We start from the raw sequence: 19,426 nt of genomic DNA, 5'->3' as shown, positions 1-19,426 counted from the left end.
CATTTTGTTTCTCTTTTTCTGGAGTCTCTCTAGGCTCCTTTTTTTTTAAGGTCAAGCTGTGCTACTTCTCACCTCGTGGCAGGAGATGCTCTGGTCTCTTCCCAATGGTGATCGCACAATAACCCATGATGTGGCTACTTCACACCTTCTTTGTTTCAGACGAAGACATTCAAATCTGGTATGTTTTAGGATGGGTGCAATTAACACCTCTTAGCTTTGAAGATTTTTCTTTTGTCCATCAGTTTGAATCCAAAAAGGCCAAGCTTTGTTCTTTGGTGGCCATTTTGGAGCATATTCATTTTTAAAAAGAAAGGTTCATTTTTAAACACACAGTCAGTTTTTATAACTCATCAGATTTTGTTCATTGATGTTGTATCTTTGCACTTCTTATGCGCGTGATATATCTGTCTCTCCCAATTCTTTGCGCACCTTGTTATTTCCTCCCTAATGTTACCTACTGGTTCTCATCCCCCTGCCAAGTTAGTTTAAATCCTCCCCAATAGCACTAGCGAGCCACCCTGCAAGGTCATTGGTCCCAACTCTGTTCAGGTGCAACCCGTCTGGCCTGTACAGGTCCCATATCTCCCATACCAATCTCAACATCCCAGGAACCTAAAGCCCACCCTCCTGCAGCCATGCATTCATCTGTTTTATCCTCCTATTTCTATACTCTCTGGAAGGTGGCATCAGGAAGTAACAGAGTGTTTATATATATATATTTTTCAGAATCTTGTCTTTATTTTCAAACAATGTTTTAATTTTCATTGCTTATCTCCTGCCTCACGACTATATATATATATATATATATTATTTTACTTGTTCATTCATATTAATTTAAAAACTAAGATATAAACTATGATGAGCTTTTTTGGGTGCCCTATTGCAATTTTCATTCCTTTTCTCCCCTCTCAAAGTCTCTTTATGGCATGGTGTTACCATCAGGTGAGAAAGATGTCTAGGGGTCTTTCTCAGCCTTCACCTGGTCTTATTGTAACAGGATTTAATTTTTAAACACACTGTGTTTTGAGCTCCCCCTTGGTGAATCCTTGTTCACTGCTTTCCAGTTATAAGGCACAGAAATGAGCACAACCAGGCTTTCTTAGGTTTAAAGAAAAGTGAAATTTATTAAAACTTAAACTCTAATTCAGTTAACGCCTATGGATACATGCTGTGTCACCCACTAGCATGCTTACATGATACACATATGTAAATAGAGACAGAAAAGAGCAGAAGAAAAATAAAGTAGAGAGGTTTGAGGCAATATCAGAAGAGTTTCTTGTTACTGTACTTCGAGCTCACTGTAGTCCTTTTGTAGGTAGTTCGTGTTTGTAGATAATTCTTTATTTTCATTGGGCCTAGTATTCTTCTTAAACCTTGTTCATGGTGGGAGACTTTTCTCTCTTGGGGTTCCTGTGTCTTCAATGGATTCCAAAGCTGATGAGCAGACATGAGAGGCGCGGCGGCAAGCCAGCCACGAGAGGTCTTTACCAGCCCAGAAGCAAACAGCTTTCTGAGTGCAAATTCTCTGTGGCAAGTTCAAATTCAAAAAACTCCAACAGCCAGTTAGTCCTGTGACTGAATTGGTCCGACCATGTCTGTTTGTGTATTCGGCCAACTTAGCAGTTAACTGGGAATACTAGCCTCTCCCCCTTCAATATCTGGTCATCAAAAGTCCATTGTGGATTATATTGGAGCAGGGAATGGCCCCTTTGTCCTTTCCAAGCACTGTCTGTTACTATGCAAATGTCTTTCCAGTCAAGGGTCTGGTGTTTTTTTTTATTAAAATAAGTTCTTTCTTTACTCAGTAACAGTTTAAAAATCAATGTACAGGTGGCAAAATTAATGTCTCATTCTTGGCATTTGGGGGTCTGCATGTCAAAGGTCTGAAATTTGTTCTGAATTACTGCCAGCTTTCTGTTGGTTGGCAGATGGCAAACAGAGTAAGATGCAGCAGTTACAGCTCCTGCCTCAAAACTGCTGGCCAAAAATTATACCTGCATTATCCTCAGTGCTAGTGAGCCTTCTGTATTAATTTTCTCCAAAATATTACCAGTATTATATAAGTGGAGATACATCACTAAGATATTCCTGAGGTGAATATTTCACAAGGAGATCATTTGTTATGTGCAGCTGAAGGATGACATTATTTAACCTGCATATCAGACTTCAAGAGCCAGAAGTCTACCTTTCCTCTGCCACTATCTATGGACAAAGATTAAGCAAGCATACAAAAAAGTGAACTCTGAACTCTCCATGGTTAGTGTTTATTTTGCACAGAAGCATTCATCAGTGTCAAAAAAAAAACATTCATACATGTTAGAAATCTGAACTAAAAAACGAAAATGCTGGAAACACTTAGCAGGTCTGGCAGGAACTGTGGAAACAGAAGCAGGGTTACTGTTTCAGGTCAATGACCTTTCATGAAAAGTTCTGATGAAAGATTGTTGACCCGAAACGTTAACTCTGCTTCTCTTTCCACAGATGCTGCCAGACCTGCTGAGTGGTTCCAGCATTTCTTGTTTTTAAAACATTTCCAGTATTTTCTGTTTTTAAACATTCACTAGTTTTATTATAATTAGTATATGATTTAACATGACTATTTTTAACCATCATATCTCTCTTTTGTGCTAGTTGTTCGCTCGAGCTCACAATCTAATGAAGTGTTTCCTGAGTATATAAGGTTGAACAGTGGGTGGCTGGGGTCTAAGGTGAAGTTGCTGTCCCAGACGGTCCAGTTTTTAGCAGCCTTTCTCTTGCAGTGACAAGAGGAGGCTGGCAGAAGTCTGAAGATCCCTCTTGCAGGCTTTGGAGGGCCCTTAAGGAAGTAGGTTCCTTGGCACTCTCCAGACAGTTATATCTGTGACCACTCCTTAAAGCCTATTGGTGCTCAGCTCGGGCTGAAAATGCTGCTGACTGGTGTTATCACAATTGGAATAGCCCAACTAGATCTTGGAAATCCTGTGAAAGTGTCCTTTTCAAAGCAACTATTAGCTTGTTAGTGTTAGCTGCCTCTCTCACAACCACTAATATCCTTAGTTCTTCCAGGCACTTGCCGCTGCAGAAATCTTCCAAATTGTCACTCCCAAATGAGTGCTCTGCAAGTTCTGTAATGTGTGACTGATATGGATAGTGGGCTCCTCCCACTTGTCCACCACTTTAACCATCTGCAGGGAAACCATCCCCGGATCGATGTTCCCTAATCACAACGCTTTTGAAAACTGGGTCCATGCTTCTCAATGGAGGGCAGTCATTTCTGCACCCTCTGTGGAAGAATGACATCCTCACTCTCTCCAGCTCCCAGGCCTTCATGTCCACTAGTGTTCAGTGCACTATCCAGTAAAAACCTTTCAAACTCTCTAATTACTTCCTCCCGAATAATATCTCTGGCTGGAGATGGAGTAGGTAAGCTGTGATAACTGAATGGCTGAGGATGGGGCAGCAGTTGTGGCTCTGGATGTGCCAACAGAATCGGATATCTAAGAGTCTGGGTGATAATGTGATTACCAACTCTTTCCTGCAAAGTACACCCCAGTGATATGAAACATAGAAGATCTTGTTCTGTTGGACAGACGCAACATTTCCCATGAAGAAATAGTCGTCCCAACTACAGAATTTCTAGCTCATTACAATTCAATTTGAATGAAAAATCTGTTTTAGATACAATATCTGGACGATTACTCAACCTCAACCAGACGTGCACATGTTGCACAAATAGAGCGGAGACTAGGCAAAGGGGTCTATGACTATTTTTATTCAGAAATGGCAGTAATGGAGTGCAATGAAGTTGAAAATCAGCCCTACAGAATCACAGCCAGTTCAATTTACCCCGTCTCATTAGGCTCTGTTGTTCCAATGGATGTCTAGTACAGACCAAGAAAGAAGCATAATCCTTCAATTAACTTGCACACACTTCCTGACAACCAATTTAGAATGGCACAGCTGAACATATGGGAGATGACTGCCCATCTACCTGCCCTCCTTTGTAGCCACAGCTCTGGAAACTAAGCAAGAAAAATAAAAAAACTCATCATCAAAATAAATTAATCAACTTCACCCCTTTGATTTAGTTTAAGTCAAATTGTACATGTTCTCTACATATTAACACAAAGTAAAGGTTATTGTTAATTTATTTATACAAAAGTTGCATGCGTTTCAAAAGGGGTCTATTTGTTTTTCTCATCAAAACACTAGCAATAACTATGCAACCCATCACTTATTAAAAAGCTGTCTTGTAGAGAAATAATTTGAGAATTTAGCATCAATAGCTAAAATGGGAAACTCCACACTGCTTGGGATGAAGCTCCTGATGTCACTGTGTCCTGTTTTTTCAATGCACTATAGTGTAGTAATTAGAGAATAGCTCTTCTCCCTTGTCTATGTCTCTCAGTGCCACAAGAACCACACATCGCAAAGGCCTGCAGTACAAAACAAATGGAAATATTAAGGACCAGAAACAGATGAAACATTTAAATTACAAAATCTGTAAGCACCACAAAGCATCATAGAAATATAAGTGCAGCAGGAAGCTATTTCAATCTATTGTGCCTGTGCTCGCTCCAAAGCTATATATTCTAATCCTGTTATCCTGCTCTTTCACAATATCTTTTAATATTTGTCTTCAAGTGTTATCCAACTCAACCTTAAACAATGATGGAATTGGCTTAAATAGTATTGTATTCCTTATTCTAACACTTTGCAGGAAAAAGGCTTATTCTAACCTCCCTCTTTATGCTCCAGCACTAATCCAAAATTTATACCTGAGTTACTGATTCCCCTCAGTAGAAATAATCTTTCACTATTGTTTGTCATATATATTAATGACTTGGATGTGAATGTACGGGGCATGATTAGAAAGTTTGCAGATGACATCAAAATTGGTGGTATAGTGGACAGTGAAGAAGGTTGTCTAAGGTTACAACAGGATATAGATAAACTGGGAAAGTGGGCAAGGGATTGGCAAATGGAATTTAACGCAGACAAGTGCAAAGTGATGCATTTTGGGAAGTTAAACCAGGGCAGGACATATAGAGTGAATGGCAGGGCCCTGGGGAGTGTTGTTAAGCAGAGAGGCCTTGGGGTGCAAGTACATAGTTCCCTGAAAGTGGCAACACAGGTAGACAGGGTGGTGAAGAAGGCGTATGGCATGCTTGCCTTCATCGGCTGAGGCATTGAGTACAAGAGTTGGAACGTCATGTTACAGTTGTACATAACGTTGGTTTAGGCCACAATTGGAGTACTGTGTGCAGTTCTGGTCACCACACTACAGGAAAGATGTGGTTAAGCCAGAGAGAGTGCAGAAAAGATTCACAAGGATGTTGCCTGGTTTGGAGGGCTTGAGTTATAAAGAAAGATTGGATAGGCTGGGTCTGTTTTCCCTGGAGCGAAGGAGGCTGAGAGGGGACATGATAGAAGTATATAAAATTATGAGAGGCATAGATAGGGTAGATAGCCAGCGTCTGTTTCCCATGGTAGGGGTGACTAAAACGAGAGGGCACAGATTTAAGGTGAGAGGGAGGAGTTTAAAGGGGATCAAAGGGGTAAATTTTTCACACAAAGAATAGTGGGTATCTGGAATGAGCTGCCAGAGGAGGTGGTGGAGGCAGAAACAGTAGCGACATTTAAGAGACATCTGGACAGGTACTAGAATGAGCAAGGCATAGAGGGATATGGAATTAATGTGGGCAGGTGGGATTCGGTATTATGGTAGGCATGGACGCAGTGGGCTGAAGGGCCTGTTTCTATGCGGTACGACTCTATGACTTTATTTACTCTCTGAAATCCTTCATAACTCTGTTGAACACTTCAATTAGATCTTACTGTAACATTTTCTACTACAGTGAATAAAGCCCTAGGTTTTCAAGTCTTCCATCATAATTATATCCTCTCACTCTAGCACCTTTCTATTGAATCCATGTTACTCCTTTGCCATGGCTCTAATATTCTTTCCATTATCAGGAAATACCAACAGTGTTCCAACTATGGTCTAGTGTCTTATACAGATTCATTATCAACTCCATGCTTTTGCATTCATATAAAGCTGAGAGTCCCATTAGCCTTTTCGTGGCCTTTTCTTCTTACATTTCAGCTTTTAAAGTTTTATATTATGTGAATCTTTAGATTTTTCTGTTCTTCTATTCCATTGAGAATTGCAACATTTAGGATATATTTCTACTTTGTGTTCTTTTTCCCCAAAATGTGCTACTGCCTTTTATCTTTGGTTAAATTGGATTTGCTATACATTTGTCCACTCTGCTGATCTATTTAGGTCATATTGTAGTCTTCCTCAGTTTTCAAAGTCCCTGAATTTGGCATCATGAGCAAACTTTGATATTATTCTCTCTATACCCAGATCCACATCATTTATGTATATAGAGAACAAGAGAACCCTCAATATAGAACAAAATAAAAGCAAAATACTGCGGATACTGGAAATCTGAAATAAAAACAAGAAATGCTGGAAATACTCAGCAGGTCTGGCAGCATCTGTGGAGAGAGAAGCAGAGTTAACGTTTCGGGTCAGTGACCCTTCTTCGGAACTGACCCAAAACGTTAACTCTGCTTCCCTCAATATAGAACCCTGTGCTATGCATTAGCGCCAACTCAACATTCATTTGCTCCTACTCTTTGTCCTTCTATCCATGCCACTACTTTAACTTTAATAGCATATCAAGAAAACGAACATCATGGGGCAGGACGTCAGAAATGCTCCATCCATCAATATTGGCGACCACGCTCTGGAAGTGGTTCAAGAGTTCACCTACCTAGGCTCAACTATCACCAGTAACCTGTCTCTAGATGCAGAAATCAACGAGCGCATGGGAAAGGCTTCCACGGCTATGTCCAGACTGGCCAAGAGAGTGTGGGAAAATGGTGCACTGACACGGAACACAAATGTCCGAGTGTATCAAGCCTGTGTCCTCAGTACCTTGCTCTATGACAGCGAGGCCTGGACAACGTATGTCAGCCAACAGCGACATCTCAATTCATTCCATCTTCGCTGCCTCCGGAGAATACTTGGCATCAGGTGGCAGGACCGTATCTCCAACACAGAAGTGCTCGAGGCGGCCAACATCCCCAGCATATACACCCTACTGAGTCAGCGGTGCTTGAGATGGCTTGGCCATGTGAGCCGCATGGAAGATGGATAGATCCCCAAAGACGTATTGTACAGCGAGCTCGCCACTGGTATCAGACCCACCGGCCGTCCATGTCTTCGCTTTAAAGGCGTCTGCAAACGCGACATGAAGTCCTGTGACACTGATCACAAGTCGTGGGAGTCAGTTGCCAGCGTTTGCCAGAGCAGGCGGGCAGCCATAAAGGCGGGGCTAAAGTATGGCGAGTCGAAGAGACTTAGCAGTTGGCAGGAAAAAAGACAGAGGCGCAAGGGGAGAGCCCCGACAAACAAATTTTTCTGCAGCACCTGTGGAAGAGCCTGTCACTCTAGAATTGGCCTTTATAGCCACTCCAGGCGCTGCTCCACACACCACTGAGCACCTCCAGGCGCTTACCCATTGTTTCTCGAGATAAGGAGGCCAAAGAAGAATCTTTTCCACAAATTTCTTCAAAACCTATTTGAAAGTTTAAGTATGTCATATACAATGCATTCCCTTTGTCCATCCAGTCAGTAATTTCCTCAAAGAATTTGATTCAGTTAGTCAAGTGTGATCTGTCCTTTAGAAATCCATGTTGCCTGTCCCTAATTAACCCATATATTTTTAAGTGTTCAATAATATCATCTCCTATTCTAGCAGTTCTACTACTGATGTGAGGGTAACTGGTCTAGCTAGCTTCCCCCTTTCCCTATTTTGAATAAGGAAACAATAGTCACCATTGTCCAGTCATTTTGCAAAATTAGGGTTAGTACTGCTGCTACCTCCTTACAAATCTTTCTTATTATAGTGACTTCAGAACTTTAAATCCCATTAACTCGTTCAATATTTATATCTATTATTAATTGTTCCTCTGCATCCTCCTCTAATACTTCTGCAACCTTGTTTGTACATTTACAGGCAAAACCCTTATTAAAAGTCTCTGCTTCAGACCTAGACCTGGGCCTGACACTGCAAGAGAAAGGCTGACAGAGGGTTGACTTGACTAAGCTCAAGGATGACAATCTGATAGAGAATAAAAGAATGACAGAAGTGCCTAATTTCTTTGCCCTCTTTTACTTCTCTTCCCTTCTCTACTTGTTTGTTACCAGCTTTAATTTTGTCCCATGCTTCTTCCTTAAGGCTTCATACTTGCCCTAATCTTTTTAATCATTCATGCAATTCAGGACTTTACATATGCAGCATATAAATGAACAACAATGGAGTACATTATACAGTTCAAGGCCCAATTTTCATGTTGCTTTCACCCTTTTATTCTTGGGGAAGGGACTGAATCTGATTGGCCACATGATAAATGTTTCATATATGTGAAAATCATAAATAATGATAATCTTCATATGAAAAATATATTAGCAATGCTTTAGAATTCATCTGAAGTGGTGTTTAAGGCTTTATAGAACAAATACATCCATGATAAAAAAAAAATCCTTTACTCTTCCAAAAAATGCATAAATAAATCCTGTCTGTGGCACTTGAAATTTAGATGCCTTTCAAATTTGAGAGAATTATATAATCCTCTATTGGTGAGATCTGTTATATTTCAATAGTTAAAAACATTTGTCTTACAAAAGCCACTGTTTTGCTTAGTGTCATATTTTACTTGAAGATTTGCTCCCATTAGGCAAGAATTCTATTTCCTTCCCCCAATTTGGAGATCTGGAATATACCCGCCCTAATATAACAAGCCTTTTCTTTTTATCTTGGAGCTCTGAACTTATTAATTCTGTCTGTACGCCTTTCTTGTCTATATCACCTCTCTCTGCTGCATGTATTCTTCCTTTTACCAATATTCAACTCTATCTCTCCTAAATATATTATATTCTGATGTTTATTTTGCATTCTTGTGCAGTTTACGGACAGGTTTCATTAGATCTTGCTACAAAATAATTGCTTCCAGTTTATTTCCCACACTATGGGGATTGCAACAGATGCATTTTAAGCTTTGTTTTATTTAAAATTCTACTCCTTTGCCTATTTTTTTGTCTAAACTACCCCACCTTTACTTCTGTCTTTTCCCCATTTATAACTAGTCTATTTTCTTTTAGTCTTTTACTACCCTATCCCTTGTTTTTTTTCCCAGAATGAATGTTATCCTCCTCATCTATTTCTTCCTTCTCTATTAGCTGATCCTGGTTTATTTTATTTTCCCCCCAACCAACTTTATCTCCCTCCTAATTAAAGTACCTCATCTCTTCCATAATTAACTGTTTTGTCAGTATTCAGATGTAGCCCATCTTTGCAGAGTAGCTCCCAATTGTCCCGGAACTGGTGCCAATGTCCTTTTTTTGTTCTAATGCATGGGCGCATAAGTATTCCTGAGACTTCTACCCATGAAATGCTCCTAAAATTGTTTCTTAGTCTAAATTAATTTTCCAGGATTTCTGTCCTTTCTGCACCTACATCATTGGCTCCCACATGGAACACAATGACTGGTTCCTTTCATCTCCTTGCACAATCTTTTCCAGTCTATGTGATATGTCCTTTATTCTGGCATCTGTGAGGCAACAAGGCATCTGGGACTTTTGGTTTGGACTGTGTCATGCAGGCCCCCACCTGCCAAGAATGAGGCATATTAATTTTGTCATATGAACATTGATTTTAATGTGCCCAGCATGGATTTACAAAAGGGAAATCATGCTTAACAAATCTACTGGAGTTTTTTGAGGATGTAACTAGTAGAATCGATAAGGAAGAACCAGTGGATGTAGTGTATTTGGATTTTCAGAAGGCTTTTGATAAGGTCCCACATAAGAGGTTAGTGTGCAAAATTAAAGCACATGGGATTGGGGGTAATATACTGGCATGGACTGAGAATTGGTTGAGAGACAGGAAAAAGAGTAGGAATAATGGGTCTTTTTCCAGCTGGCAGGCAGTGACTAGTGGGTTACTGCAGGGATCAGTGCTTGGGCCCCAGCTATTCAGAATATATATTAATGACTTGGGTGAGGGAACTAAATGTAACATTTTCAAGTTTGCACATAACACAAAGCTGGGGGGGTGGGGGGGAATGTGAGATGTGAGGAGGATGCAAAGAGGCTCCCATGTGATTTGGACAAGTTGGGTGAGTGGGCAAATGCATGGCAGATGCAGTATAATGTGGACAAATGTGAGGTTATCCACTTTGGTTGTAAAAACAGAAAAGCAGATTATCTGAATGGTGATAGATTGGGAAAGGGGGAGGTGCAACGTGACCTGGGTGTCCTTGTACACCAGTCGCTGAAAGCAAGCATTCAGGTACAGCAAGCAGTTAGGAAGGCGAATGGTATGTTGGCCTTCGTTGTAAGAGGATTTGAGTAGAGGAGCAAGGATGTCTTACTGCAGTTATACAGGGCCTTGGTGAGACCACATCTGGAATATTGTGCCCAGTTTTGTTCTCCTTATCTGAGGCAGGATGTTCTTGCCATGGAGGGAGTGCAAAGAAGATTTACCAGGCTGATTCCTGGGATGGCAGGATTGACATGAGGAGAGATTGGGTTGACTAGGCCTATATTCACTAGAGTTTAGAAGAATGAGAGGGGATCTCATAGAAACCTATAAAATTCTAACAGGACTAGACAGGCTAGATGCAGGGAGGATGTTCCCGATGGCTGGGGAGTCCAGAACCAGGGGTCACAGTCTCAGGATATGGGGTGTGCCATTTAGAACCGAGATGAGGAGAAATTTCTTCACTCAGAGGGTGGTGAACCTGTGGAATTCTCTACCGCAGAAGGCAGTGGAGGCCAAGTCATTAAATATATTCAAGAAGGAGATAGATATATTTCTTAATGCCAAAGGGATCAAAGGATATTGGGAGAAAGTGGGAACAGGATACTGAATTAGACAATCAGCCATGAACCTTTTTGAATGGCGGAGCAGGCCCGAAGGGCCGAATGGAATACTCCTGCTCCTATTTTCTACATTTCTATGTTTAAACTGTTGCTGGGAAGAGGAGAAGGCCTGATACAAGGGCTGCCAGACACTTAGCTGAAAAACATTTGCATACTAACAAACAGTGCTTGTGGAAATAAAGGACCATTCCCTGACACATTCAACCCACAATGGATTTTGATCACCAGACATTGAAGGTGTAAGGAACAGCATTCCAGAGACCGCTAAGGTGATACAACCCACAAAAGCCAGGACTGGTTAAACCAGTTGGTCACACGACTAACTGGTTGGTCCAAGGTATTTTGAACTAGCCACAGAATTTTTGAACTCAAAGATTGTTTGTGCCTGGAGTGAGAAGACCTCTCTTGTCTGCTCCTATCTCTGTCTCACAAGCCTCTGGACACATGAACTTCAAGAGAGAAAAGTCTCTTACATCGTGCAAGGTTTAAGAAGAATACTGGGTCCCAACGAAAAGCAAGATCTACCTACAATCAAGTACTTTACAGCAAGCTCCAAGAACAATAACCAAAACCATCTTTAGATATTGCCTCAAACTTTTCCACTTTATTTCTTCTGCTCTTTCTGTCTCTATCTGCATGTGTATATCGTGTATGCATGCTAGCATGGGTGCGTCGCGTATCCGTAGGCGTTAACCAAATTAGAGTTTAAATTTAATAAAGTTCAACCTTTTTTTTAAAACCGAATAAAACCTGTTTGGCTAGTTTCTTTGCCTTATAATTGGAAAGCAGTGAACAAGGATTCACCAAGGGGGAGCTAAAAGCATGGTGTGTTTAAAATTAAACCCTGTTACCATAAGACCAGGTGAAGGCTGAGAGGGAACCCTAGACCCCTTTCTCACCTGGTCGTAACAACTGCAAAAGATCGTGTCAGTCCCTCTATTGAATCCTCTAGCACTACTGCATTTCCAGCTGTGCATTCTAAGCTCCAAAACTTGAGGCATCTTTTGTTTGTTAATTCCATTGATATTTATTTCTTGTCTTTATCCTTTGTCCTCATTTTTCCCACAAGAAGCTAAAGTTTCAAATCAGTTTGACAGTGTAAGTTGCTCTGGGCACTCCTGTTCTTCCTTTCCCTGCCCCTCAGATAGTCAGTCACCCATTTCCCCTCCTCCACTGCCTGCTCCATATTTATCATTGATGTGACTACCCTCTCAAATTCTTGCTCCAAGAACCTCTCTGTCCCTGATGTATTAAATTGTCTCCATCTCCAAATCTGAGTTTTTGAGCTTGAGCAATGTGAGTTGGCGATGCTTCCCACAGACCAAGCCTACGATTCTCACATCGTGCCATAAACATTCTATGATTCTAAAAGGCCTCTTGGCCCATCGTGTCTGCGCTGCCCAAAAGAAAAAGAGACACCCAGCTTAATCCCACCTTCCAGCATTTGGTCCGTAGCCCTGCAAGTTACGGCTCTTCAGATGCACATCCAGGCACCTTTTAAATGAGATAAGGTTTTCTGCCTCTACCACCCTTTCAGGCAGTGAGTTCCAGACCCCCACCACCCTCTGGGTGAAAAATATTTCCTCATCCCCCCTCTAATCCTTCAACCAATCACTTTAAATCTATGTCCCCTAGTCACTGACCCCTCTGTTAAGGTAAATAGGCCCTTCACATCACTCTGTCCAAGCCCCTCACAATTTTGTACATCTCAATCAAATCTCCCATCTGTTCCAAGGAGAACAATCCCAGTCTATCCAATCTTGCTTCATAGCTGCAATTTTCCAGTCCTGGCAACATCCTCATTAATCTCCTCTGTACCCTCTCTAGTGCAATTACATCCTTTTTGTAATGAGGTGACCAGAACTGCACACAGTACTCAAGTTGTGTCCTAACTAATGTTTTATATAGTTCCAGCATAACCTCCCTACTCTTTTATATTCTATGCCTCAGCTAATAAAGGAAAGGATTCCATATGCCTTCTTAATCACCATATCGACCTGTCCTGCTACCCTCAGGGATCTGTGGACATTCATTCCAAGGTCCCTCACTTCCTCTACACCTCTCAGTATTCTCCCATTTATTGTGTATTCCTTTGCCTTGTTTGACCTCCCCAAATGCATCACCTCACATTTCTCTGGATTAAATTCCATTTGCCACTTATCTGCCCACCTGACCGGTTCATTGATATCTTCCTGCAGCCTACAGCTATCCTCCTTGATATCAACCATGCGGCCAATTTTTGAGTCATCTGCAAACTTCTTGATCATGCCCCCTATGTTTACGTCCAAATCGTTTATACCACAAAAAACAGGGGAGGCAGTACTGAACCCTGCGGAACCCCACTGGAAACGGCCTTCCAGTTGCAAAAACAACTGTCAACAATTACCCTTTGTTTCCTGCCAGAGTCAATTTTGTATCCAGTTTGCTGCATTTCCCTGGATCCCATGGTTTTTTTTTAACCTGTCTGCCATGTGGGACCTTGTCAAAAGCCTTGCTAAAATCCATGTAGACCACATCAACTGCACTACCCTCATCAATCCTCCTCAAAAAATTCAATCAAGTTAGACACAACCTTCCCTCAACAAATCCATTCTGACGATCTTTGATTAATCCGTGCCTTTCTAAGTGACAGCTTATCCTGTGTCTCACAATTGATTCCAATAATTTGCCCACTACTGAGGTTAGACTGACTGGCCTGTAATTATTCGGTCTATCCCTCGCTCGCTTTTTAAACATAGGTACAATGCTAGCAGTCATCCAATCCTCTGGCACCACACTTGTATCCAGTGAGGATTGGAAAATGATGGTTAGACCTTCCGCTATTTCTCCCTGGCTTCTTTTAATAGCCTGGGGTACATTTTATCCATCCCTGGTTATTTATCTACTTTCAAGGATGCTAATCCCCTTCTTTCAGGATTGAAACATCCCTGACCCTGTTAGCTTGTTTAATTAGCCCCTACTTCTCCCTCGCTATCCAATTACCACTTTCAGTGTCATTTACTACTCAGAAGGAAGCCAATCAGCCCATCAAATCTATGCAGTCTCTCCGCGGAGCAATCCAGTCAGTCCCACTCCCCCGCTCAATCCCTGTAGCCCTGCAAGTTTATTTCCTTCAAGTGGCCATCCAATTTCCCCTTGAAGTCATTGATTGTCTTTGCTTCCACCACCCTTGTGGGCAGCGAGTTCCAGGTCATCACCACCTGCTGTGTAAAAAAGTTCTTCCATATATTCCCCCTGCATCTCTTTTCCAAAAACTTAATTCCTGTTCTACAAGTCCTTATTCTCATTTTGTTCCTCTGTGATGTGCTCTTGGTTCAAGTTGGAATTCTAGTCACAAACCTGTATTGACTGGCCAGCTACACAGTACCTAAGTAACGTATGGATAGTGACCCATGTACAGGTGACTTACAGTTGTACACATTAAAATTTCAGTCCAATAAAAAACATAAGTTCAGTACTACTTACCCACAGTTCATCTCTGACTCGCCATCGAATTCCCACTTTCACCAAATTTCCATTTTTAAAAAGCCTCACTCCAGTCCCATGTTACTCAACTACCAGCTCACTCTATGATGGGGTCTCAAAACTGACTTGTTGCTAGTTTACAAGAGACCAGGGGAAATTTCAAAACTAAAAGACTAGTGTCAAATTCCCTTTCGTTCAATCCCTTTACAAGATTGTGAACTAAAGGGCTGGCTTTTGTGCTGGAGGCAGGGTTCCCAGCGCTGGCTGAAAAGGCGGGGGGAACCCCGCCTCTGCCTTTTCATGCCCCCCGCATCCCCCCACCGCCATATTACGCGCAGGGGTTCATTTTAATGGAGGGGGGAGGCGGTGGAGAGGCTGCCCCTGATGACGTAGAGGGGGGGGTCGGCCACCGCATCCCCGGCAACGGTGTCTGGCGCCACCGCCATTTTTAAAGGACTTCCAGCCCTTCAGGGTATATTTAAATATTTAAAGGTGCCAGTGTGATTAAAAAATTAATAAAGGTTTAATGTAATATTGAATCCCCTCTCCCCCCCACTCACTGAGTCCGCTATACATAAATTGAGCTACCCCCCAGAAATACACTTTTTGAAATTCTGAACTTCCCGCCCCCCAACTTCAGCATCTTTGACCCTCAAACCCTTTCCCACCATCCCCACAACCAACAGAAATAGTTTTAGCCGCTCCCCCCTCCCCACCAGTGTCTCGCCTCAGAACTCCAACGGAGTTCCGAAGGCGTGCGAGTTGCGGCCGGTTGGCCATAAAATCGGCGTGGGACAGCCAGTGGCGGCAGCTAAGTTCATTTACATGTTAATGTACCTAATTTCAATATTTTAATGAAGGCTGGCCGCACCGAGGCCTCACCGCTGCCGCTAATATCTGGCGGGGTCTTCTCGGCACCATGGGTCATGACGGGCCACTCCCGCTTGCATTTTACGGGCCTCCCCGCCACAACCCACGGCATCAAAGGGCTGGTAAAATTCAGCCCACAGTTTCTCCATTGCTCTTTTTGATCTCCATCCAAAACATTTGAAATTCCAATGTCCATATCTGACACTTTTATCCTCACTGCCTCTACTGGTCCCTTATCCTCTAAATGAATTGAATTCAAAATCCTGGCCTTGTTTACAAATCCCTTCATTGCCTTGCCCTCCACCCTACTTTTGCTACCACCTACAGCACTGCATCCAAGCCTGCACTTTGATCTCTGACCTCCTGTATGACCTCCATACCCACCACTGTTTATTTGGTGGCATAGCCTTCAGCCGTAATGGCTGTACACTGGAACTCCCTCCCTACACCTCTTTGCCTTGCTACTTCTTTTCCTGCTTTTAAAAGTTGTTCACCTTTCCTAATTCTTCAATTGCCTCTTAGTATTGTCTATCATAGGAACAGTGGTAGATCATTCAGCCCCTCAAGCCTGTTCCACCATTAAATATGATTATGGCTGATCTGTATCTTAACTCCATCTACCAAGCTTGGTTCTGTAACCTTTAATATCCTTGCTGAACAAAAATATGTTTTGAAATTTTCAATTGAACCAGCCTCAACAGCTTTTTGAAGGAAGAGAGTTCCAGACTTCTACTTTTTGTGTGACAAAGTGCTTTCTGGCATCACCCCATTATCCCATAGATCCTAGCTCTAATTTTAAAGCTACACCCACTTGTTCGGGACTCCACCAGAGTTTCTCTCTTTATCTACCCTAGTAACTCTCCCATGTGAAATGTTATATTTCATTAAGGGTGTTAGAAAAATTCCAGTTGTTGTGCAGTTGCATTTTGAGCCATGCCACTGTCCTGTCTGTCATCATGGCTGTTAATAAAATGCAGAACTGAATAAAAACAATCAAATACTTTGTATAGAAATGGCTAACAATCAGTGACAAGTATTTCATCTATTAAGCTTGCAGTACCACTTCTAATACATTATATGCAATCACTGTCCAAATCTCACTTAACTGAAGGAGGTTTTGGATAGATATTTATAAAACTTCTCATTCAATATATTTTGATGCTGTTCTTTGATGGCAAAATAATAAATCCTAGCTCAAATGCCAATTGGGACCAACCTTTCCACATTGTGACCATAGTTGACATTCGGAACGTACTGACGGAACTCGACAGGAAATGTCACAGGAACATCAAACTCCTGATAATACACATTAGCTGCTTTCTCTGAAACACAAAAATATACCAGATTAGTTTTTATTTAAACACACTATTGACATCTGCTGACTTTTTCATTAATTTTCTGAACGTTTACTTGAAGCTCCTAGTTACTGCTAGCTTTCAAATTCTGGCTTAATCCATAATTATTAACATGGCTTTTCATGGCCATGTCATTGATCTTGCAGCATGTGGTACATACCTCTGGTAGTCTGTTCCTGAACATTGTGATGATTTCTCTCTCATTACCTTGAACATCTCCAAAGCTTCTGACAGAGTCTGACAATGTACACTTTCAAACAAGTTACCATCATATGGTTCTCCATCAAAGTTATACTCATGGCTAGTTTCTTTTCAAATATTTCTACTTGTGCTAGCTCTTTAACTCAGAGTTCTCAATGACTATATTCAAAATGTTGGTCCCTTTAATTAACTAGGACTTAATTCAATGTTAATAGAGAGCAGGTGATGTTCATTGCAGTTTGTATTTAAGGGCTGAATTTTACCCCAGTCAGGGAGTTAGTCCAGAATGGAAGAGTAGGAACTGGTATTTGTACTGAACTGTGGATTGAGAATAAAGCAGTTGGGGAAATCAGAGACTGTCTCCTGCTTCCTGATTTTGGCCTTTTGAACACCCAAGGGCTCTGTCATCTTTCACATTTTTGTTTTTTTTTCATATCAATAACCTCCTCCTGCATTCATCATCTATTTTTCTGGGAGCAAAGGAGTTCTCCTCAGTCTCCTGGTCAGTATTTATCTCTCAACCAACATCACTAAAATAGATTATCTAGTCACTATCACATTGCTGTTTGTGGGAATTTGCTGTGTGCAAGTTGATTACTGCATTTCCAACATTACAACAGTGAGGGAATAGTGATAGCTCCTCTGCTAGGCTAAAGCTGCTGAGAACAGGAACCTGGACCAGAAGATGCCTAACAAAGTGAATTTTTGAAATTTTCTTTTACCTTCGTTCTGTGCCAGGTGTGACGGAAACCACACCTGCCAAAATGAAACCTATTAATTTTGCCATATGGAATATTATTTTTGAACTGTTACTGGGCATTGAACATAACTTGTTTTAAAAAAAACCACAGAACAGTGGCTGAAAACATAACTGCACATTTGCATTCTAAAAGACAGTTGCATGGAGAGACAATGGGAATACTCCCTGATTCAATTAGCCAGGTGGGTTTTGTCAATAGTGAGGATCAAGAGACTTTAAGAGCCATTGAATGTGTAAGAGCCAGCATTCCACTCCACCAACTCCTCCTCCTCCACCCCACCCCACCCCAGCAAGAGTGTCTGGTATGCTTGGAGGAATACATAAACCTCACAGGTGAGGCTGCTCCAAACAAGGAGATAGTCATATGACTAAACTGCTGGCCAACCTGGGTCTTTTTGAATTGTTGATTTCTTTGCAATTACAATTAGAGAGCAGTGAAAATAGACTCACTGAGGGGAAGCTAATAAGAATGTGTTTTAAAAGTTAAGCCCTGTTATGACCAAACCAGAAAAAGGGGACAGGGGAGCCCAAACCCCTTCCTCATCTGGACATAACACGGGAGTAGCAGGAGAAAGAATAGCTAGGTTCTGTATATTTCTGAAATGTGCTATTTATTTATTTATTTATGTGTTAATAAATCTGATTGGTACCTCATAGCCTAAGGGGAGAGAGTGTCATAATGGTAATGTCACTGAACTAGTAATCCAGAGGCCTAGGCTAATGCCTGGGGACACAGGTTCAAATCCCACCATGGCAGCTGGTGGAATTTAAATTAAATTAATTAATAAAACTTGGAATTGAAAGCTGATCTTAGTAATGGTGTCATGGGGATTTCCTTCCAAATCCACATGAATAAGGCTTGGCATATGGACAGATAGATCAGCAGGCAGAGACTGAAGAAAGGGCATCTGCCTCATCCAAAGGAGATTGGAGATTGTTTAATCCTTCAAACCACTGTAGGTCAACTGTAGATTGCAAATAAATGATCAGCTACTGTATTATTCTGAAGATGACTTTATATGGATTGCTGACATTCAAAACTGCAGTCTATGACATACTTAAATTATGGCACTCTCAGCAATTAAAACCACTTTTCTGAAATCTAATATTTCCCACAATCCACTGAACGACAGTTAAATGATTACTAAAGACAGCAACAGAATTGTTTCTGTGGGCTATAATATACAGCCATTTACAAGGCTGACAATTAAAAGTACAAATTTTTAAGGCTATTCGCAATGGGTGCAGTAATCCAACTTAAAATGCTAATGGCTGACCTTTCATTTCTCTGGAAGTTTTTAAATCTTGATCAGACACAAGTGATGCTGGCCCCTTTTGAAAGCCTCTTATTTGTTGTAACAAAATCAGTGCAGGCAATCCTTAGGTTCTGACCAGGGATAATTAATATAAACGGGATGGCATGAATAGAGTAAATTTAGCGACTGCAATACCTATTTTGTGCCACTAGTGAGTTTTACCAATTGAAGAACTTACAATTTTTCTAATAAATTTTATTATATACTTGAATTTAAAAATATTAACTTATAGGGATGTCTGTAGTGGGGTAGTTGTGAAATCAACATGGCCACTCAAAAGACTCTCAAAATTTTCAGGTTGCGATTACCTTCTTGTTTATAAGGAAGTTATATTAACTTGTATAGAACACTGGTTTGGCCTCTACTGGAGTACTGTGTCCAGTTCTGAGCGCCACACTTAAGGAAAGATGTGAAGGCATTGGAGGGACTGCAGAAATGATTCACGAGAATGGTTCCAGGGATGAGGAACTTCAGTTACATGGATAGATTTGAAAAGTTGGGACTGTTTTCTTTGGAGAAGAAA

General features: G+C 41.3%; 1 protein-coding gene across 2 annotated transcripts in view; it reads right to left on the bottom strand.

Annotated features, from left to right (window-relative positions):
* Positions 1-2,245: 2,245 nt before the first annotated feature.
* The window catches only part of setd9 (SET domain containing 9), a 38,673-nt gene continuing 21,492 nt past the window's right edge, over positions 2,246-19,426 (bottom strand). For both annotated transcript variants that reach the window (XM_068033511.1, XM_068033520.1), the window contains exons 5-6: positions 16,488-16,593; positions 2,246-4,415 (exon numbers count right to left, since the gene is read on the bottom strand). In XM_068033511.1, the coding sequence (XP_067889612.1) occupies positions 4,328-4,415; positions 16,488-16,593 (194 nt within the window). In that variant the 3' untranslated portion in view covers positions 2,246-4,327. The remainder of the gene's footprint in view (positions 4,416-16,487; positions 16,594-19,426) is intronic.

This window comes from Heterodontus francisci, chromosome 1 (assembly GCF_036365525.1).
Source record: "Heterodontus francisci isolate sHetFra1 chromosome 1, sHetFra1.hap1, whole genome shotgun sequence".
Taxonomy (NCBI): domain Eukaryota; kingdom Metazoa; phylum Chordata; class Chondrichthyes; order Heterodontiformes; family Heterodontidae; genus Heterodontus; species Heterodontus francisci.
This window is presented reverse-complemented; position numbering and strand designations above follow the sequence as displayed.